The 22,645-nt window shown below is 40.3% G+C and overlaps 2 protein-coding genes across 3 annotated transcripts; one reads left to right on the top strand and one right to left on the bottom strand.

Moving 5' to 3' along the window:
* Positions 1 to 783: 783 nt before the first annotated feature.
* Positions 784 to 9,765, top strand: klf4 (Kruppel-like factor 4). 2 transcript variants are annotated; one of them, XM_037752085.1, is made up of 5 exons: positions 784 to 1,135; positions 1,253 to 1,361; positions 1,876 to 2,701; positions 3,328 to 3,498; positions 9,631 to 9,765. In XM_037752085.1, the coding sequence occupies exons 1-5, from the start codon at positions 1,131 to 1,133 to the stop codon at positions 9,666 to 9,668; spliced, it is 1,149 nt and encodes a 382-aa protein (XP_037608013.1). In that variant the 5' UTR covers positions 784 to 1,130; the 3' UTR covers positions 9,669 to 9,765. The 2 variants fall into 2 exon arrangements, with proteins under 2 accessions (XP_037608013.1, XP_037608012.1); XM_037752084.1 differs by lacking the exon at positions 9,631 to 9,765 and adding an exon at positions 3,900 to 4,264 and having other exon boundaries at positions 795 to 1,135.
* Positions 8,977 to 21,684, bottom strand: rad23b (RAD23 homolog B, nucleotide excision repair protein). Its single transcript, XM_037752086.1, has 10 exons — positions 21,474 to 21,684; positions 20,703 to 20,796; positions 15,463 to 15,542; positions 15,093 to 15,274; positions 14,925 to 14,980; positions 11,533 to 11,660; positions 11,317 to 11,446; positions 11,084 to 11,211; positions 9,720 to 9,923; positions 8,977 to 9,503 (listed from the first exon to the last, which is right to left on the bottom strand). The coding sequence occupies exons 1-10, from the start codon at positions 21,537 to 21,539 to the stop codon at positions 9,390 to 9,392; spliced, it is 1,182 nt and encodes a 393-aa protein (XP_037608014.1). The 5' UTR covers positions 21,540 to 21,684; the 3' UTR covers positions 8,977 to 9,389.
* Between the last annotated feature and the right edge of the window lie 961 nt (positions 21,685 to 22,645).

Consider the following 22,645-nt stretch of genomic DNA (forward strand, 5'->3'; position numbering starts at 1 on the left):
CACAATACTTTGCATAATTACCTATAAGCTCCAGTGTAATCATCAAATTCAAATAAGCTTTATTGGCATGAATGTTCAGGTTTCATTATTGCCAAAGCGAAATTACATATTAATGAATGATTACATTTCACAAGAAATAATCACAAAATAATCACAATCACAATATACCAAATCTATTTTAAATATACATTCATTTACAGATGTAGTTAATCAGAAACATGTTTGGAGCTTGTAGCACCTCTCATTCTATGGCAACAGTCAACATATTTAGCAGCTAATATTGCACATTGATTTTTCTCCCCACATAAATATGATATTTTGTGAGGACCGGGGAGATGGATGAACACAGGATATGTGTTACTTATTATTTCAAAGAAAAATTGTCACTCAAGTGGAGTAAAGACAGGTGAATAACAAGGTGTTATTGTTTCACATGAGATTTATTTTTTATAATTATTATTATTAGTATTAATATTCTAAGTAGGCTAGCTAATGCACCAGGCTGAGGTCCACCCAGGTGACGCCCATGCGTCCAGGTGACATGGTTAAAATAGTCCGCACTGGTTGTCCCGGTCTCAGTCTGCGTGCAGCGGCTCCCAGATGCACATGTCTCCTTTAACCCACATGTCTACATGTCTCAGGGACAACAGCAGTAGAGGGTAAGCGCCCGTTGCTATGAATACAAACAAACCTCTCTCTCTCTCTCTCTCTCTCTCACTCTCACTCTCTCTCTCTCGCGCGCCCCAGCCTCCTCCCCCCACGTGCTCCCTCCCTCGCGTCGCGTTAATGTTTTTCCGCGCCTTGTTGCCGAGCAACGAGGGCGTGTCCAGCAGCAGCTCCAGTGATTTAAGGATACCTCTCTCACGCGGTTTAGTCTCAGTTCAGGCTGCCGGTCCCGGTCGCTGCATGGCAACAGGGCGTTGAGGGGTTCCCCCGTAACGAAGCCTCTCCTCTCCGCTCCTCTAGGCAGTCTTCCCCAGTTCAACACCGCTACAGCAGCGCCTCAGCGTTACAGTCCCGGTTAGTCCGCAGCACGGCAGCATGGACCGGATTACAGCATAACGCGCGACGCGGAGCAGAAAGTTTGGACCCGGTGGAGCCACGATCCGACAGGACTCCGATTCTCATAGATGAGGTGTGGATCTGGAGAAACTTTGAACAGTTTTTTTGCTCATCTTGTTTCTTGTGGACTATAACAGGATCCGCCTCCATAACCCGGATTTATATATCTATATTCTGTGTTTATTTTCAGGCAGCCTCCAAATGACGTCGAGATGGCTTTAGGTGGGACTCTGCTGCCCTCCATATCCACGTTCACCAGCGGCCCATCTATCAGTAAACCCATAGGAAGTGCCAATACAGTGAGTCTCCTCATCTTATTACAGTAGGAATCATCTGTAACGTGCTGTTTATTTACACTGTTTGTGTCCCATGTTATTATTATTATTATTATTATTATTATGGGCTTGACACCTCCATCTACTGGGGCGGTGCACCACACATGGGATCCTGCACCCCTCCTTAGAAAACGCCCTGATGGTTATTATTTGTATTATTATTATTAAGAATGGCTTGTTCAGTAGGCTACACATTGATTGCAAGATGATTGAAAGAAGAAGTGTACCTCTGCCACCACTAGTGTTGAGTGAGGAGAATCTGTATTCTAGGTAGTAGCTCTGTGCCAAGGACACTTGCTGCACCAGACTGAGCTGTCAAAATAATCACTCTCCTTTTCTCCTTGAAGCATTGACTTATATCTGATGTTCCTTATACATATTCAAAACAAGCACTCATTTCTAAGTGAGCTTTTCTCATCTATAAACAGTAACGTGACACGAGCAGCTTCTTATTAATGCTTCTGTAACTTTCCCCCAGAGATGGAAGGAGGAGTTGTCCCATCTTAAGAGACCCAGCGTGCCAACCGGAAGCAGCCGCTCTGACCCGGACCGTCCCACCACCACCGGCACAACGAGCCCCAGCATGTCCAAGAAAGACGCCGAGCCTGACCTGGACTTGGACTACGACTTTATTCTGTCTAACTCCATCCTGCAGCAGCAGCAGCAGCGGCAGCAGATGGAGGAGGAGGTGGCGATGGCGCGCAGCAGCTCTGCCCAGACCTTGTCCCCGTCCCCCAGCTCTTTCTCCTCATTTCACCCTCTCCCCTCCCCTCAGGGCGCCGCCAGCGAGCTCCTCTATACCATCCCAGACATAAGCGACGTCTCGCCTTCCGGAGGCTTCGTGGCGGAGCTCATGAGACCCGAGCTGGACCCCGCGTACCTCCACCCCACCAGCCTCCACGGCAAGTTCGTGGTAAAGACGACAATGGACATGGGAGAATACAGCCAAGGCGTGAACGTGAGCAAGGTCTGCGTTACCGCCGTGTCGGACCCGACTCCTTCTCGCGCCTCGCCCCCCTTTCCGTGCCACAGGATAAAGCAGGAGAACCCCAGTACCTGCACCATCTCGCAGCCCATGGACCTCCACCTGGCTGGGGGGAACTCCCAGGGCCGAGGGAGCCAGCAGCAGCGTCCGTGTCAGTTAGAGCTCCACGACTTCCAGGGAGGGAGGTCCATGTCGGGCGGCAGGTTATCCTCATCCTCCTCCCTCTCTCCGGACCATCCTCTGAGCCGGGAGCACCAGGTTCTGGGTCACCAGGGATACCACCACAGCTTCCCTCAGCCGTCCCCCCTGCACTACCAAGGTTAGAGCACGTTTTCTTCCTCTCATTATTCAGACCTACTTTTCTTGTAATCTCTCTCGTGGCTACTGAATGCAGTAATTTAAAAGTGGGAAAGAAATTTAACACAGAACAGATTAGACAACAGGAATATCGAGTCCGTGGAGTCTATTTAAATACATCTCATACAACCTTAAGGGATTTAATTATACCCCCAAAACCAGCAGTTCAAAAGGATTGAAACCTACATGCCCTGGCCTTGGGCAACAAACCCTCTTTTCATCATAAAGTTCTTTTAAACCGGCCGAAAAAAGATGCAAGACTTTACCAGATGTTTAACAAAACATGCAGTTATTTAGTTGTTTTCTTACGATCCGTATTCAGTGGCCATTGTTGTTTACTGTTATACTGTAGGACTTGGACATTCTTTGAAAATGTGGCTGCTTTTTTACAAGTTTTTTAAGAAGAATGTTGATGTTTTCTTTAGCAGTTCCTTCTGTGTATCGACCATCTGAAGTCTCTCTTTACAATATGATCTGCCATGAAAGCCACGAATGAGGACCTGTGACCTTTTCACACCGTGTTATATCTGATACACTGAATATTTTCTCGGTTGATGATGACCGTGATCTTTTGACCCCCCCCCACAGACCCCCTCATGATCTCCGGCGGGGACTGCTTGCCGGAGGAACCGAAGCCCAGGCGTGGTCGGCGCTCCTGGCCGAGGAAAAGAGTCGCCACGCACACGTGCGACTACGTCGGCTGTGGGAAAACGTACACGAAGAGCTCCCACCTCAAAGCACATCACCGCACGCACACAGGTATGTAGCGGTCAGCCGTTTATACCTTGTTTAGATGAAATGATGCCACTGTATTCTTACCAAGAGGCATATTTTTAGTTTTTATTTACTATTTAATCCAGTTGTTTTATCGTCAGTCAGAGCTGATTACTATCCTAAACAAACACGTCCCAGTGGATTATTCAGTCGTGATGGGGGTTAGATGAGTGGGGGATGGGGACTGGTTTGGCAGGTGCAGTGAAACAGGTTGATACTGATCCCTGCTCAAATACAAACCTCGGGCCGATTACCTCGGCCTTTTCCACACTAGCTGCAGGACAGGACCGACCTCTTTTTCCTTCTCAAGGTGGAGAAGGTTGGGCCAGTTTAACCTCAGGGCCGCTCACTAACCGCTCCATGTGTGCATTGTGTTTCCATCAAAGGGGAGAAGCCTTACCACTGCGACTGGGAGGGCTGCGGTTGGAAGTTTGCACGTTCGGACGAGCTCACACGCCACTACAGGAAACACACGGGCCACCGGCCGTTTCAGTGTTCGAAATGTGACCGGGCCTTCTCGAGGTCGGACCACCTTGCTCTCCATATGAAGAGACACTTATGAGACTTTTGGATGAAGGCTCCCAGAAAAAAAAGATGTCCGCAAGAAACCTTTGAACAAACTTGTGACCTACACTTTTTAAAACCATAATTTGCCTTCGAGCCGTTGTCAAGACAACAAGACAAGCTGTGGTGTTCACGGCAAAAAAAAAAAAAAAAACACCCTCAAGAGCCTAGAATTTCTCTCAAGACTGATCCCGTCTAGGTGACTTGAAAAGACCTCTCAGGCGGGGGTTGTAAACTTTTATGAAAGGGACCAAACTGGAATTTGTCTTATTTAACCGACAGAACTTGGAGGACCAGGTGCCAACAACTTTAAACTGGAAATGTATTTTTTGTCAGGGAAACCAGGAGCAACAGACAAACATCTCCAGAGGCCTTAAACACCAGCAACACGCCAACACAGGCTTTCTCCTATCAACTACACACTGTTCCAAATACTGTATTAATAAATACATCTATATTTATATACACATTTCACCTGCAATGCCATTAATTTCAGGTACAATGTTAATTTATACTGAATGGTGCTCTGAAGAAGGTTTTTCTCTTTATTGAAGAAAAGGTACCAAAGATTAAGGAAAAATATACAAAAAAAAAAAACTATGAAAAAGTGCCATATTTGTGTGTTTCTCGGAAACCTCTCTTCCACGATCTGACGTAAATCAGGTGAACACTTCACTTTATAAACGGTGATGGCAATCTTCAACGCACTGCAGTCGCAAAAGTGCAATAATTTATACGAGACATTCATATTTTTGTATGGAATGAGTAACTCTGAACAAAGATTTCTTTTTGTTTATAGCCAAAAAATATGTAATATAATCTTGAATTTTGTACATTTGTAAATAAAAATGCTTTGTTATTGTTTTGTATTTTACACTATAATAAAATAAAAATGTATTTGAAATAAGAAAGCTATAATGACCTCTTCTACTACATCTACATCATTATCTCATTGGTTTCCCAGCTAGTGTAATAGAGAAGCAGGTTTAAATGGCAGCAATAGCTCACACACAATAATCCCCCCCCTGATAATAGCCACATCGCTGCAGGCAAACTAACACAATGTTGCTGTTAAAAAGATTTTTAAAAAAAAGCTACACTCCTACAATGTCCTGTTTGCGTGGGTTTCTCTTTCCACCTGTCCGTGGAGAGAATGGGAAGGACAACCGAGTTCCTGGCTGACATTCAAGGGTGACACCGAATCTGGTGCCGGAGCCGAAGCTCTCAGGTGCACAATATGAATAAAACCCCATAAAGATGCTGCAGTGAGATAGATATGTCTCTGCTATATGGTTATGAATTACGTATGTAATGTATCCAGCTACATGTTTTTTCACAAAAAAGTTACATGACGATATTATGATCTTATGCTTTATGCTTCACTCATCAACTGAGTAACTTACACAACACTGAAAACAATATCTAAAGTTGATTTTAACACTGTAATAACAGCATATCCTTTAATGTATGTTAAAAGAAATATGGGTTTTCTTCCACAAAATTCTTTACAGTAAATATAACGATGTTCCAAAACATAGAGGTCATGATTGCAGTTTGTATATTATTCAATTATATAGTGAATCATTTCGTAAAAATAAGATTGCACTTCTTCTTTTTCATAAGTAATACTTTAAAAGTGATTAAAAATTGACCCAACAATGATCAGTTATGTATTCATTTAAAAAAATGACATTTTTATATCCATACACTTCTACTGTATTGTATGTTAACATCATAACACCACACAAAACATGTCTTAAAATTCATAAATGGTACAAACAAGCAACTAAAACAAAGAATTGCATTCTATTAATAGTGACGAGTGATTGAAACAACATAAGAGCCTACCGTATGTTTGATGTCATAAAATATGTATTTGTTTAAAGTCGCCTGGTAGAAGAGGTAAAACTAATAAGATGGCACTCCTTTTTGATAAGTAATACTTTATAAAAGTGGTTCAAATTTGATCCAACCTGTGAGCAAATGATCAGTTATGTATTCATTTAAAAAAAAAAAAAAGACATTTATCTCTATACAATTCTACTGTACTGTATGTATCATAACATCCCACAAAACATGTCTTAAAAAATTCATAAATAGTAAGTGACTAAAAGAAAGAATTGCAATCTATTAATAATGACTTAAACAACATAAGAGCCTACGACGGTATGTTTGATGGGAGTCATTTGTATTCATGAAAGGGCTGCGAGGTCTTTAAATATGTATTTCAACTGTGTTCCAAATCAGCAAAAGAGGGAAACACTATTGCACTAATGTACTTGAACTTCTTATTAATGCAAACAAAGTATTGTATTTCCTTCCTACACAGTAAAGAATAAGAAGCACGCTTCCGATATTCACTCACCTGGTATACAGGTCACACATCTTCAGACTGGCAAATAGAGCTGAGTGTTGATGGTGTTGGAAACATGTTGTGGTCTATGTTGCCCCCTATAGGTCAGTTCAGCTTTAAGCACACTCGGGGCTCTTGTTGTTCAACTGTTATTCCTGGATGGAGCATTGTGGGAAGTCCCTTTTGGGTCGTTAAAAATAATTCTACATTTTGGAGTTCAAGCCTGAGACATGATGACTCTGATGAAGCTCACATGAGGATTTATTCTCTGTACTGTCTTTAAAACTTACTTACTTAACACTTTTTTGTGTTAGTAATTACATGTATGTATTACAGTATGAATTGATCCTGGTTACAGTATAGTGTTCATTTGCCACATATGTTGTTTGCCTTTTTGTTGCCTTATTATTTTGGGGTGTGGTGAATCAGGAAAAGACAGATTTCAATTTCTTTTGGGGGGGGGGGGGGTCTGGTGGATAAAATTAGTGGATTTTCTGTGAAAAACATTTTTTATCTGTCAAAATATATACCTTTTAAAGGAAGATTTGTCAACATGGCAGTGGTCATATGCTGCTTTATGCAAATATATGTATATATTTATTATTGGAAATCAATTAACAACACAAAACAAAGACAGATATTGTCCAGAAACCCTCACAGGTACTGCATTTAGCATACAACATGGCAAACTGCAGCCCAACAGGCAACAACAGCTGTCAGTGTGTCAGTGTGCTGACTTGACTATGACTTGCCCCAAACTGCATGTGATTATCATAAAGTGGGCATGTCTGTAAAGGGGAGACTCGTGGGTACCCATAGAACCCATTTACATTCACATATCTTGAGGTCAGAGGTCAAGGGCCCCCTTTGAAAATGGCCATGACAGTTTAGCTAAAAATGTAGCTAAAGTCTGGAGCGTTATTTAACCTCCTTCTTGACAAGCTAGTATAACATGGTTGCTACCGATGGATTCCTTAGGTTTTCTAGTTTCATATGATACCAGTATTTTTACTCTTTTTTCAACATACTATACTGTGTTTTTTTTTATTTTTTCGGCATACTATACTATGTATTTTTTTCATGTTTTCGAGAGACTAAAGTCTTTTTTTGACAGACTATACTATTACTTTTTTAAAAGATGTCGACATACTATACTATGACTTTTTTATTTTTTCAACACACTATACTATGACCTTTTGTTTTTCGACATACTATACTATGACTTTTTTTCGACATACTATACTATGACCTTTTTATTTTTTTTTACATACTATACTATGACCTTTTTTATTTTTTCGGCAAACTATGACTTTTTTATTACTTACTATTCTGACCTTTTTTTATTTATTCAACATACTATACTATGACTTTTAAAGATATTTTCGACATACAATACTAGGACTTTTTTTTTACATACTATACTATGACTTTTATTCAACATACTTTACTGTGATTTTATATTTTTGAACAGACTATACTAAGTCTTTTTTTGACATACTATACTCTTACTTTTTTAAAAGATGTCGACATGCTATACTATGACTTTTTTTTAATTTTTTCGACATATACTAGGATTCTTTTAATTTTTTCGACATATTAAATTATGACCTTTTTTATATTTACGGCATACTTTACTATGACTTTTTTTTGACATACTACACTATGATTTTTTTTGACATACTATACTATGACCTTTTTTTGACATACTATACTATGACCTTTTTTTACTTTTCCGACATACAATAATATGACCTTTTTAATTTTTTCTGCATACTATACTATGACTTTTATTCAACATACTTTACTATGATTTTATACTTTTTGAACAGACTATAGTCTTTTTTTTACATACTATACTATTACTTTTTTAAACGATGTTGACATACTATATGTCTTTTTTTTATTTTTCGACATATTAAACTATGACTTTTGTTATTTTTTTCGGCATACAATACTATGACTTTTTTTAGACATACTATACTATGACCTTTTATTTATTCAACATACTATACTATGACCTTTTTAAATTTGTTTGGCATGCTATACTATGACTTTTTTATGACTTACTATTCTATGACCTTTTTTTTATTTTCTCGACATACTATACTATGACTTTATTTCGACAACCTCCGAAACATTGAATAGCGGCCAGGCAGATTGTTAAGCGGCCAATTAAAAATAGCAAATTGTGTTAAAGAAGTTCAAACAAATTTGCCTTTGACAGTCCGGAGACTGTACACTCAATTTACTACACAAAAAAAGGTGCATTTAGTGTTAAGTTACTCTTTAAAAGCAGAGTACTTACATTCAGATGTTTGCAGTCACACACCATGTAAACACAACACAATAGGCTGTTTTCACTTAGTTTTGAAAACTTAATTTTTCTGTAAAAATGACGTCATTGCAACTAAACCCTACCACATGTATATCAACTATATACATATTCAAATGCCTTCACATATTAGTTCAAAGCTCCTGCACACACACCTGTTGATTTGCATGCAGATGAGGGATGTTAAATGATAGAAAAAGAATCATACATGATGCTTGTTTGTTGTGCACAACTTTAATTTTCTCCATAACTTGTCAACTTAGAAAAACAGAATAAGAGTGCATGAATACTGTCAGATCTAGTCTGAACAAACCTCACCTATAATGTGACACATACTGCAAACCATAAACTGAAGTATTAAAAAAAATAATCAATAGCACACAGGTGATTTCTGATGCAAAGTTATTGTACTTTAATTGTTCCTCCATTTCGAACTGATCACAAACAACAGCCTGTCCTCGTACACCGGCTGATAATGATCCAGTGTTATTAAGAAAGGTAAATGTGGAAGTGGTGAATAAAACTTCTTTTTTTTTTGGAAATGTAAAAGGCTTGTTGTACACATATATTTAGCAATCAAAAGTAGAGGAAGAAATAAGAAAAAAAAAAAAAAGTCGAAATGACAATTTAATCATCGTCAAAGTTCTGTTGTAAAAGGAAGTTGGCGGCCAAGTTCTCGTTCTTCTCACAAGCGAAGTAGGCTTGTATAACGAGTCCCTCTGGAAATCCTAAAGCTTTTAGCTGCAAGTAGAGAGAGAGAGAGAGGAGTTGCACATTAGCCAAACGATACTTTAATAAGCAAATGATCATTTGTGCTTCATGTTTAACAGTCTCGACTGTGATGTCGTTTAGTTTTTATCTTTTACAGAGTTCATAGAGAACATCATAATCCAACACTTCTGGTGAAGCTGGACTGAACAGCGGACTGAGAAGAAAAGGTTAGTGATGGCGTTGTACCCTCTCAATGGCCTCTTTCTCCTGTGGCGTGACCTGGATGTAGCTCATGTGACTCCCGCCGGCCGTATCACCTGCCGCCACTCCTCCAGCTCCCCCTCCTCCTCCTCCACCTCCTCCTCCTCCCGCTCCACCTCCAGCGGGCACTGCCTCTGGATTGGGTTCATTCAGCATCTGGATGAACTGCTCTTGGTGGCTGCTGATCTCCTACAGTGGTAAATGAACATTTTAAAAGACTGTGGAGGCATAGAAACTGTTCCTTGGCACTTAAAACCTCTGAAGTAGTGCAAAAATGTATTGAACAAATAATAATAATTGCCTTTTATATATTTGATTTTCCTATACATTTTTGGGACTCACAAAAGAAAATGGTCAAAGTCCTGACTAACTTTCTAGTATTGGTCAAACTCAAAAACACTGGATCCCACAATTCCCATAATCCCACAATGCAACTCAATACATCAGACCGGCACATATGTGTACTTCGCAAAAACTCAAGGCCGGGGGATAGGAAACAGAAGATCCCATAGACTTCAATGCAATTTAACGTGTGTTTGGATCGGAATTTTGACAAGTTCATACGCATTCATCTCTGGTCTATAGCTTGGAGCCATAAAGCCATGCTGGTCTGGTCTATAGCTTGGAGCCATGAAGCCATGCTGGTCTGGTCTATAGCTTGGAGCCATGACACCATGCTGGTCTGGTCTATCGCTTGGAGCCATGACGCCATGCTGGTCTGGTCTATTGCTTGGAGCCATAAACACCATGCTGGTCTGGTCTATAGCTTGGAGCCATAAACACCATGCTGGTCTGGTCTATAGCTTGGAGCCATAAAGCTCCTCTATTAGATCTTTTTTAGGACATGGCAGGGGAACAAATCAGAGATCATTGTTTTGGATTTATTGTTGGTGCAACCAACTACACAGCAACTCTTCAGCGTAGCGTTATTATTATGACCGGTTTATAGAAGTTGTAGAAGTTTGGAGACATGTTTCAACTTCTTCTCTTTACTCTGTTACCGTCTATGACGGACACGGGATTGGTTTCCCCCAAAAGGGGGCGTGGTCATGCAAGCCTACTCTGGAGGACGTATTGCCGGTCTGATGTATACCAGCCTCTTAAATCCCCTCGTCTTTCAAACCCCACACCTCCAGTTTGTAACGTTGGCGTGTTAAAACTTTTAAATCCAAACTGAGACTGAGAACTGTTTACAAAGATTGAGTAGTACTCCTCGTGACGTAAACTGAACTCCATGCGTAAAATCGGTGGCGTGCCCCTTTAAGTGAACTGTGACTGTGACAATGCTTAAACCATGAACTAATTTATCAGGACTGTGTCCCCCCCCCCCCCCCCCCCCCCCCCCCCACCTGCAGCAGCTCAGGGTTTTCCCTGCCGATCTCCTGCAGCAGGGCAGGAAGCAGGGCGGCGTTCTGCTGGATCAGCTGTCGCATCACGTGGAACTGGGGCTGACTTCTCAGGAAACTCAGGGGGTTGCCTGAAAGGATAAGTCAGAAAGAAAGACACACGGAAGGATGATAACGGAAACAAACATTTGCTCATTGAAGCTGCTGGAATATGCAGAATAGTACGGGCCACTTACCTCCGCTTGGTGAAGAGCCAGTGTTAGCGGGAAGGCTAATACCGCCTATAGGTGCAGAGTGAACTCCACTCACTGGAGGCACCACCGCATCGAGCCCTGCTGCAGGGCCAGAATCTCTACCTGGAATACCCTGAAAGAAAATACAACGATTAATACAAATAAAAATAAATCCCATCATAAACATAGTATATGGGTGTCACTGAGGACTGTTCTTACTGTGAGCAGGTACTCCACAGCTCGGTCTGGGTTGTTGAAGCTCGCTCTCAGAGCTGCTACCACCTGCTCCCTCTCGTAGCCCATCAGCATCATCTCGTTTACCATGGCGTCATATGATGCGCCCGTCACTAAAGGAACACACACACACACACCAAGACTAATCAGTAGTGGGACTAAAGAGCTTCATAGTTGGTCAACAGCACTGTGGCTGCGGTCGAAAAGTCCTTTTTCTTAGGAAGGTTCCTAACGGAGTGAAATGACCCAGAAGTATCTCAGTAGCAGCCGTGATGAGAGCCGTTTGAATCCTCTAAATGTTAAGGAAAGGTGCTTCAATGCTTCCTTTATTATCTCCTTTAGCATAGGATACACTAGAGCATCCTTTGCCAAAGGAAAGGAGATAATGCCGCCCCACAATTCCTTGCAGCCGAAACTTTTAAAGCGACGCACCATTCTACCGTTCATAATAACAAACGATATGCTTATCTTGCATAATATTTTCATACAGTCATATACTTATTGGGATTCATGTTGATAAATTTGAGTCGTTTCACTTTATTTCTATTTATTTATTTCGAACAAGTAACAAATAAGTCAAAAACAAGAATAACTAATAAAATGAACAGTAAACAAAGCAAACAAATAATCAACATAAATAAATATTACATCCGAAAAGGAAGAAATTTACATTTAATGGTTCTACTTCTTCACCAGGACTCAAAAAATAACTCAATATTTATTATATAAACTTTGTGGTAGCCTGTAGGTTATTCCTTTTTTATTTCAGTTCCAACCTTGGTAATGGTTTGTAACGTTAGGTCAGATGATCTTTTATTATATGTTGATAGAGTGTTCCAGCAGCAGGGGGATCTGTGGTATCTCTCTTTAACACACTGCGGATGAAGCAGCTCAGCACTGAAGGAGTTATTTAAGAACGCACGGGGAGGAAGCAGCCCCTTTTGTACTCCATCTTCACAACATTGTAGTTTCACCACGTCAATAAAATCCGCCGCTGTCGCATCATAATTACGGAGCCTAGTGTAAGAGCAGTCAGATTCTCATCACACCACGGTTGTCTTTTCCTAACTCCTTATGAATTCTCCTTCACGTCATTCCTTGACCTCATGACGTTTTCCATCGAGGTCGAGGAAAAGTGGTTAGGAAAAGACGTTAGGACGTCATTTTTGGCTTTTCGACCGCAGCCTATGATTGGTCACTAGGGGTGGGAATCACCAGAGGCCCCACGGTACGATATTATCACAATATTTAAGTCATGATACGGTCTTATTGCGATTTTAAACAGTTTGCGATTTATTACCTTTTTTCAACTGCAAATTCTGCAGCTTGTCAACATCTGTTTTATTTCATAATATACAGTTTTCACTCTGTTCATCTCAAGAGTTTATATTCACATATGAATTTAATTAAAAATGGCCATGCCCATTTTCCTCGCCAAAATTTAGCACAACTTTTGAGGCGTCATTTAGCATTCTTCAAGCTAGTATGACATGGTTGGTACCAAGCGATTCTTTAGGTTTTGTAGTTTCATATGATACCAGTATCTTCACTCCAGCAGAACAGATCGATACTTGACGTCCGTTTATCGATAAAATATTTCAACGCAGAGTATCGCGATACGACGCTGTACCCCTATTGTCCACATTTCAGAAAATTAGTTGAAGCCTAATCACTTTTGATTGTTAATGACCCAATATTTGCAGTACTCAGTGTAAAAATGTGCAAATGGTCATTTAATTTAAAACATGGGGGTCAAACTGTCAAGGCCACCACAGAGGTAGACATTAACATATGTTTTAGTTTGAAGAAAACTCCTAATCTCATTCATTAACATGGCACTCAGCATGCTGATGTTTTATATGTCATTACATTCTGTCTGAAGACATGCTGCTCAAAGAAAACAACTAAAATGTAATACTATGACGGCATAATAAACAAAACCAAGCATCAGTCGAGCTTTAACTTTAATGCTTAACAAGGGAAGAGCATTTTGGGAGTTTGCAGCATACATAAAGATCAATTTCTCTACGGTGTCCCATAAAAACACTGAAAATCCACATCAATGACTACACGAGTCAGAATAATTAAGACCTACAGGATTTGCTCTAAGCAAAGCAGTATTTGTGAAGCTGAGAGCATGAGGCTGTGGGGAACTGTGGGATTAGTATCCAGCTGCTTATTGATCAAGGAACATCTATGTCTGTCAGCATGATATGGATATCCACAAGAAATAAGGGGGACCAAAATGGGCCACAGATTTATTACATATATGATACAGCTTAAAGGCCACGACACGCCAAGCCGACGGTCGGACAGTTTGGGGCCGTCGATGAGCGTCTGTCGGCATAGTTTTTGACTGTCAGCTCTAGTCTGCACGTGTCGGAGGCTTTTCGGCCGATTCAGCATGTTGAATCAGTGTTGGCGCCCGTCGGTGAGAGAAATCACTCTCATTGGCTGTTCAGCTTAAACGAATCAGTACACGAGAAGAGAAACGGAAAGCAACGAGTAAAGTCAAGAGGAAAAACACAGAAGGCTCTTTTTTTCATCGTCATCTCATCTGATCGTTCCAATACACGGATATTTTCGACATGGCCATCTGGAATGAAGCTAAGTGGAGAGTGAGAGTGGAGAGTGAGAGTGGTGAGTGAGAGTGGAGAGTGAGAGTGGTGAGTGAGAGTGGAGAGTGAGAGTGGAGAGTGAGAGTGGTGAGTGAGAGTGGTGAGTGAGAGTGGAGAGTGAGAGTGGAGAGTGAGAGTGGTGAGTGAGAGTGGAGAGTGAGAGTGGAGAGTGAGAGTGGTGAGTGAGAGTGGAGAGTGAGAGTGGTGAGTGAGAGTGGAGAGTGAGAGTGGAGAGTGAGAGTGGTGAGTGAGAGTGGAGAGTGAGAGTGGTGAGTGAGAGTGGAGAGTGAGAGTGGAGAGTGAGAGTGGTGAGTGAGAGTGGAGAGTGAGAGTGGAGAGTGAGAGTGGTGAGTGAGAGTGGTGAGTGAGAGTGGTGTGAAAATGGTCGACAGGCGCTGCTTTATTTCATGAACGTATGTACGGCTTGTATATCCGCCGTCCTCGGTCTTCCGGTTTCCCTTTTTGAATGGTGAATACAGACTACCGCCGCCTGCTGGTTGGGGAGAGCTATTTCCTCTCACGCAGGTGTAAAATGTACGTGCTAACTGGCCGTCGGCTGTCGTCTTTGCGGTGTGTTCAAATGCAACTTGTCGTCCAAGACAAAGGGCGACGTGAGGCGCTAGTTCTTTGATGCCGACTTGGTGTGTCGGGGCCTTAAAGGCATCGAGGCAAAAAGTCATTTTTATCTAACAAATGGTGCGGGATTTGTGACAAGGTTCTTATACGGCTGACAAATTATGTTTACAAATGCAGCCTTACCCAGATTTGAAACTGCCTCATCAATCAGGTTTGTGTTCGTCGAAGCCTCGGAGCTTCTGCAAAGAGAAAACAGAGCTTGGGTGAGGCGTGATCTGCACGTCATATCTCAAAATGAAGATGCACTGAAACTAGTTAGTCAGTTAAAGACAAACATCTAGCCATCTTTACCCAACGGAGGTGGAAGCTGGTTCAGCGGTCGGAGACTGTGTCTCCTCTGGCTTGTCGTCTGAAGAGGAGCGTTCTGAAGTGTTCTCAGAGCTGGAAGACGAGGCAGCAGGTGCTGCGGGAGCTGCAGTGCTGGGAGCTGGAGTGGCAGGTGAAGGCTGCGGGGCGGCTGAGGCTGCTTTAGCCTGCGAGATCATTTTAAAAAATATAATATGTTACTTCTTCGATATCACTTGATGGTCACAATGGGTCAGTTGACATAAGTGGTTGGCGGCGGAACAATAGGGTTAAAAAAATCAAATTATTGTTAGCTCATATTTCTAACATTCACAAGCTCACTGCCATTTACTGAAGCAATTTCTAATTCACAAACCTTTGTCACCATGACGACCACAAAGTTCTTCTCAGTGATTTTGTATTCTTTGAGCGCTGCGTCATCGCTGAGGACTTTACCTGTGAAGAGACGGAAAAATGAGACACAATTTTCTATCGGCTTTACCCGGCGTGAACTCAGAAACAACAGGCAGGGATGGAACAATAGATGGTATCACATTTTAGCATGAATGGAGGGTTGTTGAGTGGATAAATCTGGTTCTTTTTGTTATATTGTTTTTGATTGTGTTATGTGTCTGAGGAAGCCGCTTTAAGTAGGTCACACAAAACCTCACCGTCTAAAATGCTACAATATGCTCCACAGTGACTACAACACGTATTCAGCCTCCCTCTGCGTTTGTCATGTTTGACTTAGGGATGCACCGATGGGCCGATACTGAATCAAATAGGTGGATCAGGTATCGGTGACAATGGGGCCGATCTATTCAATACAATTCTATGTTTATATACTATATACATTATAGACTGGAATTTGAATTCCTGTTTAAAGGTCCCATATAGTGCTCATTTTCAGGTTAATACTTGTATTTTGTGTTTCTACTAGAACATGTTTACATGCTGTAATGTTAAAAAAAACTTTATTTTCTTCATACTGTCTGCCTGAATATACCTGTATTCACCCTCTGTCTGAAACACTCCGTTTTAGTGCATTTCAATGGAATTGCAATGGAATTACGTTGCTAGGCAACAGCTTTGGTCTGTGTTTACCTCCTGTCAGCTGATGTTATTCACATACACTGCAACAGGGAAGAAACTGTGACACATTTAGAATGTTTATGTTTAAAACCGTGTAAATATCGTATATTTGTGACATCACAAATGGACAGAAATCCTAATGGCTTCTTTCAAACGCACAATTTCTGAATATGGGCTGTGTGTACTTCTCCGTATATTGAGCGTTTTGATAGTTTAACAGTATTTATAAAGCACTTAAACCTGCTTTAAAATATAAAAAGACATGAAAATCTCACTTTTTACAATATGGGACCTTTAGGTTTTGACCAATGTGTTGCCTTAAAAAGTTTTACACTTGAAATGTAATCTCTTCTGTACGCTTTATTATTTTAATAATAAATAACAATTCAGTTAATTTATATCCATGTATTTATTTGTTACATTTTGTTTACAAAGTTAGGAAAACATTGTTGCCCATGTCATTTATTTGGCCATATCTGTTTTTTACAATGCCACTATTTTATCATTTTTGTAAAATTGTAATGGCGTGCTATTTGTCAAGTTTCTCTCGAAAGAGATACTAATCTCAAGAGACTTCCTGATTAAATAAAGGTTAAATACAATAAAATGTTTAAGTCAAGCCTGATGTTGCCTTACACATAAAATAATAATCCAAGTCACTTCCACACAGTGAGACAAACAGCTTATTAATTAAACGCTGGTATCGAATCAGTACTCCGCATTGGCCGATTAACCAAAGCCCAGGTATCACTATCGGGACTGAAAAAGTCGATTCGGTGCATCCCTAGTTTGACTGTTTGAAAACACAAAGTACAGTGGTGTAATTGGGAAATTTTAGTCTGACAAAAATCCTAATTACTACCCGGTTTTCCCCAAGTTTTATCTATCTTTTGAAAGACAGATGACTGCAACACTTGTTTAAATAATGAAGGTAGGGATGATATGAAAGGCTTGCTTAACCAGGCTGCATCCTTTGCAGGTATCTGGCTAACTTTTTCATTTGTTTGACAGACTGGCGTGCTCTTTGGCTGGTTTCCTTGCTTTAGGCTTTCCACGCTATTGGCAACAGGAGAATAAACCAGCCCTTGTAACTTTAATGCATCAGCTTAACCTGCTACAGAAACGAAACTGCAGGCCTTCGGCACCTATTAACCAGCTCTACAGCAATACATTTGTATGACCTTCAGTAATATTGTGCATATTACTGAAGGTCTAGAATGACATGGATAAAATAAAGTAATTTAGACCTCTCAATGCAAAAGTAAAACAAATCCAATGTGTGGACCTTTGCATAACAATGCACCAGCTGTAATAGATGTGGAAACAGATTCTTACTTATAGTTAAATTACTGTAAGTTCTATTACAACAAACCAAAATTTGACATAAAATGATTGAGAGGGAAGCAAAGAGTTGGGCAACTTCTGTCTAAATGAAAGACATTTAAAAGGTTACAAATTGAGTCATCAGACAACATTAAAAAGTAAATCTAATAGTGATATTTTCCTCATCCTATTTGAGACTTGTTTATAGGGCTGCAACTAACGATTCATTTCATTGTCGATGAATCTGTCAATTATTTTCTCGAGGAATCGATTAGTTGTTTGGTCTATAAAATATCAGAAAATGGTGAGAAATGTCAATGAGTGTGTTTCACAAAGTCAAAGATGACATCCTCAAATGTCTTGTTTTGTTGCACAACTCAAAAATAGTCAGTTTACTGTCAAAGAGGAGTAAAGAAACCAGAAAATATTCACATTTAAGAAGCTGGAATCAGAGAATTTTTACTTTGTTTTTTCTTAAAAAATTACTCAAACAGATTAATCGATTATCAAAATAGTTGGTGATTAATTTAATAGTTGACAGCTAATCGACTAATCGTTGCAGCTCTACTTGTTTACAAAAAACAAACATGCATTTTAACTTTTCATGCTGGATTATGAAGAGATTCTTTCAAAAATTGACGTTTATCCCACACTGGTTAAAGAGTCACTCTCCCCTCTCCATTTATAGTATACAAAATGCTATAGGATATGTTACAGTCAACCATTAAAGGAAAACTGTGATGCACTCAGGCCACTTCGGGCTTCAAGAGCACTCAAATCTACTAACTTGGCAGATCTGTTAGCTTTTATGAGAAATGTACGCTCCCTGCGACCGTACAGGATGCAACATACAGTCAAGATAAACGTGGATCCTGGTATGAATCAGGAGAAACCACTAGCATGAAGGCAAACTGTTAAAGGCAGCTTGGTAATACAGATCTACATCCACTCATCAAGGTGAACACCATTTAATAGCTACGCTTGATTATCCGGAATTAACATTAGAGATATCCACAATTGCAATTTTACTAGTCGTAATTATGTTGTGACTAGTCAGAATTCTTATTGCAGATATCTATAACGTCATTCTGAATAGGGATGTCACGAGAACCGATACTCCGGTACCAAGTCGATGCCAAAATTCAAAAAACGTTAAGGTACTCTTTTTCTACTCTCTTCCTTACGATGCCTGTAATGGTCATTGGTAGTGATGTGACAGTGAGGAAAATTTTCCAACCGGTTAATAAACCTGTGAATATACCGGTGTTACCGATTACACCGGACATTTTACAAGAAATGATGATGGTCAACATGTGCAGAGCGCTGACTCTGATCTTTACCGTTGGGTGGCGGTGTGTCTGGCCTCTCCGGTAGTGCTTTTGCTGCGGGGCTCCGCTGCGGGGGTCCACCTCACGGTGATTACCTCATTAACGTTATGGTTTCCTTATAGCATTGGGATTAAACGTGAAATATTGCCAAATAGGTGCGTTTGCTTTTCAATTCGACAATAAATCCTCTGCCTGATGCTCCTGCTCCTGCTACTCTGAGCTGACGGACCAGATGCATTCATGGTCAGTATGTAGCGTCCGTCATCTGACTATTGATTGATAACATGCTGGTGATACGCCAAAATGAACAAAATGGGTCAATTCTTTTTATTTATTACTTAAAGGCTACATGCCTCTGTTTATTGTAATGTTCAAATAAAGATGTTTTTAATAAGAGTATGTGTTGAATTACATGGGATTTATTGTTGTTATTTTATTTTTTACCGTGGTATCAGATTGGTATCGAGAATCGTGGAAATTCACTGGTATAGGTATCGACTATTAGATTTCTGGTATCGTGACATCCCTAATTCTGACTAGTCAAACCGCCAGTTAGAGATATCTGTAATTCAGTTCTGACTATCCTAAATAACAGGTACAGATATCTCAAACGTCATTATGACCAGTCAGAATTGTTGTGCGTGACGTTGCTCATCAAGGGTTCCCATTGGATAAAAAGCATCTGAACAGTGTCAGCAGAAGCTTTTGCCGACTTGGATAGTTCGGTAAAGTTGGAAAGATATTCAGAGATTCAAACTTCCCGGATCTATAACTAATAAGAGAAACATAGTTAAGAGACCAACGAGGGCTCTAGCTAACCGTAGTGAGGTAAACAACGAGCTACAACCTTATTTTAATCACAACGAGCCTTTAGTCCTTCGAGCTGGACACATAACATCTGTCCCTACATGCAGCCGGGTGTGAGACGAGCGGTCGGGGACCGTTGTGGATAAAATAGTTAGAAAATGCCATGAAATATAAAGAGCTCATCATAGAGGAATTTGTGGCAAACGAGAGCTTTGTTCACTAGAGATATATGGTAGAAATTTACAGCGTGTCGTAGATTTACTGTCTCCAGACACACTTTATAAACCCCTACCGCTGCAGCGCAGCAGCCATAGTATGTTTGAATAGCTTCACCTCCCACTTGCCGTAGCTGCTTACATAATTACAAATATCTGCAACGTCATTTGGCCTAGTCAGAACTCTAACTCTAGATATGTGTAATTACATTCTGACTCTCCGTAACTCCAGTTTGAGATATCTACGACGTCATTCTGACTAGTCACAATTTAATTTTAGATATCTAAAAAGGACAATGTAGATAACTATAATTGAGGGGAATTAAAGATATCTTGAACTGGAATTATGACTAGTCATAATTAAACTGTACATATCTGAAACTGGAATTACGGATATCCGTAATTCACATTGCAGATATCCGTAATGACAAACCCCACACACATGAATGGCAAAAGTCATTTGAATCCTACTAGTCAAAATGTAATTACGAATATCTAAAATTAGAGTTTTGCCTAGTCAAAATAGAATTAGGGATATCTTGAATTCGAGTTTTGACTAGGCAAAATGACATTGCAGATATCTCTAATGAATATCCTGTCTAGCTATTAAATGTTAAAGCGGCTTTTTATACACCAAGAGAACACACTGGAAAGTGAGAATGGACATCCATCTCAACAATGAAAACTGTGTGTGCTTCCTGAATCACTGTCATCACTAAACAGTGTAATGACTTGCAGCACACAATACAGAAATACAACAAAGCATAAGGCAGCTTTTTGGAGGAATGTGTGTTTTTTTATCAAGAAATGTGAGGACTTAAGAAGGTTTTAACAAGCAGCCTGGAACATACCAGCATAGATCAGCTTCAGTCCAGCTACTGGGAAATGGTCCTTTCCTTTCTCCTCTTCAATCTTCTCTTTTATCTTCTCTTTTAATATCTTCACCTGTGGGGGGGACAAAAAGACACTTTTTATGAATCTTGTATAATATTATAATAACATAAACTTAATCAGCTTTCCCGCCACCGTTTGGCCCAACCCTGAACCCTAACTAACTATAGCACGAGTTAGTAACTAACTATAGCACGAGTTAGTAACTAACTATAGCACGAGTTAGTAACTAACTATAGCACGAGTTAGTAACTAACTATAGCACGAGTTAGAATAGAAAGTCCAAAGTGTGCTTCATAAAACTGGAGTTGAACTCATCAAGAAATCATGTTGAACTAACAGACCGATAGCACAACGAAGTTTAACATTTAAAACAAAGTGCATAAACGTCAGTGTGCATTAATAGAGTGTAACATTAACTATGGTGTCTGTAACCAACGAGGCTAATATCTCCCTCTGTACCATGAGAGGGCTACGGCTAAATGCTGACAACACAAACTCCTCTCCTCACTAGTATTCAATAAATCACGTGACTCTGTCTCAAACCCCACGTCCGACACAAGCCGAACTAACCCGAACAGTTGCTCCATCTGAAACATACATGTGGTGTTTACGCAGACTCATCTATCGATGGTTTTAATTTGAAATAGTCAAAAACTAAAGTCCTCGGTTCCAGGACATAGCCATCCCCCACTCCACCCCCCTCACACATGCATGTCTTCCTCTCTCACCGTCTCCTCTTCATCGATGTCGATCTTGAACGTCTGCTGTTGTAAGGTTTTCAACGTTATCTGCATCTTGTCGTCAGAGTTTGTCTCCCTGGCTCTAGTTTAAACGGTGTAGATCCAAAGCAAGAAGCTTCTCTGTGTTTGTTGGCTCATTACTAACTGTCAGCCGCCATGACTCTTCTCCTTTCTTCTTCTTCTGAGTCACATATTTAAGCTGCAGCGCCCCCAGCGGGCTGAGGTCAGCATCGGTACTGCAACGACAATACACAATGTTACAGTGGTGCTTTATTTCCTATTAGCAGTTTAGTTAGTAGTATTCTCATAATATCTTTAACTTAGATGAGTCGCAATACTTCAATTTGAAAATACTCCATAACAAGGAAAAGTCCTGCTTTCAACATTGTTCTTAAAGGTCCCATGTTGAAAAAAAGCGAGATTTTCATGTCTTTTATATTATAAAGCAGGTTTAAGTGCTATAAATACTGTAAAACGCTCAATATACGGAGAAATACACACAGCCCGTATTCAGAAATTGTGCGTTTGAAACAAGCCGTTAGAATTTCTGTCCATTTGTGAGGTCACAAATATACAATATTTAGACCATAAACATTCTAAATGTGTCCCAGTTTATTTCCTGTTGCAGTGAATGTAAGTAACATCAGCTGACAGGATGTAAACATGGACCCAAACTGTTGCCTAGCAACATAATTCCGTTGCAATTCCGTTGAAATGCACTAAAACAGAGCGTTTCAGACAGAGGGTGAGTCAGGCTGAGGAAAATAAAGTTTTTTTTAACATTACAGCATGTAAACATGTTCTAGTAGAAACACAAAATACAAGTATGAACCTGAAAATGAGCACGATATGGGACCTTTAAAGCCTCAGTAGCAAAAATTCTATAATAACCTTTCAGCATATTGTAATTCAAGTGTTCTGGGAGATAACTAGACTTCTGCTCCTCCTCATGGCTCTGTTTTACTGGCTTTAAAAAATCTAGCCTGTGAGGGGAGACTTTGGCCAATCACAGGTCATTTTAGAGAGAGAGCGTTCCTATTGGCTTTCTCATTTCACAGCTGAACAGTACACTACAGAGAGTAATGGGCATTACAGTAACAGCATATTAATTAATATTTGATCATCGCTGCCTAGTTTGACTGTTTGATCACCGCGAGTGA

This window comes from Sebastes umbrosus, chromosome 19 (genome assembly GCF_015220745.1).
Source record: "Sebastes umbrosus isolate fSebUmb1 chromosome 19, fSebUmb1.pri, whole genome shotgun sequence".
NCBI lineage: Eukaryota > Metazoa > Chordata > Actinopteri > Perciformes > Sebastidae > Sebastes > Sebastes umbrosus.

Coding starts and splice junctions, on each gene's coding strand:
- rad23b (XM_037752086.1), bottom strand. CDS start 21,539: ATGCAGATAACGTTGAAAACCTTACAACAGCAGACGTTCAAGATCGAC. Junction 20,797..21,473: donor ACATCGATGAAGAGGAGACG/GTGAGAGAGGAA, acceptor TCCCCCCCACAG/GTGAAGATATTAAAAGAGAA. Junction 11,447..11,532: donor CTGTGGAGTACCTGCTCACA/GTAAGAACAGTC, acceptor ATTTTCTTTCAG/GGTATTCCAGGTAGAGATTC.
- klf4 (XM_037752084.1), top strand. Junction 2,702..3,327: donor GTCCCCCCTGCACTACCAAG/GTTAGAGCACGT, acceptor CCCCCCCCACAG/ACCCCCTCATGATCTCCGGC. Junction 3,499..3,899: donor ACATCACCGCACGCACACAG/GTATGTAGCGGT, acceptor TTTCCATCAAAG/GGGAGAAGCCTTACCACTGC.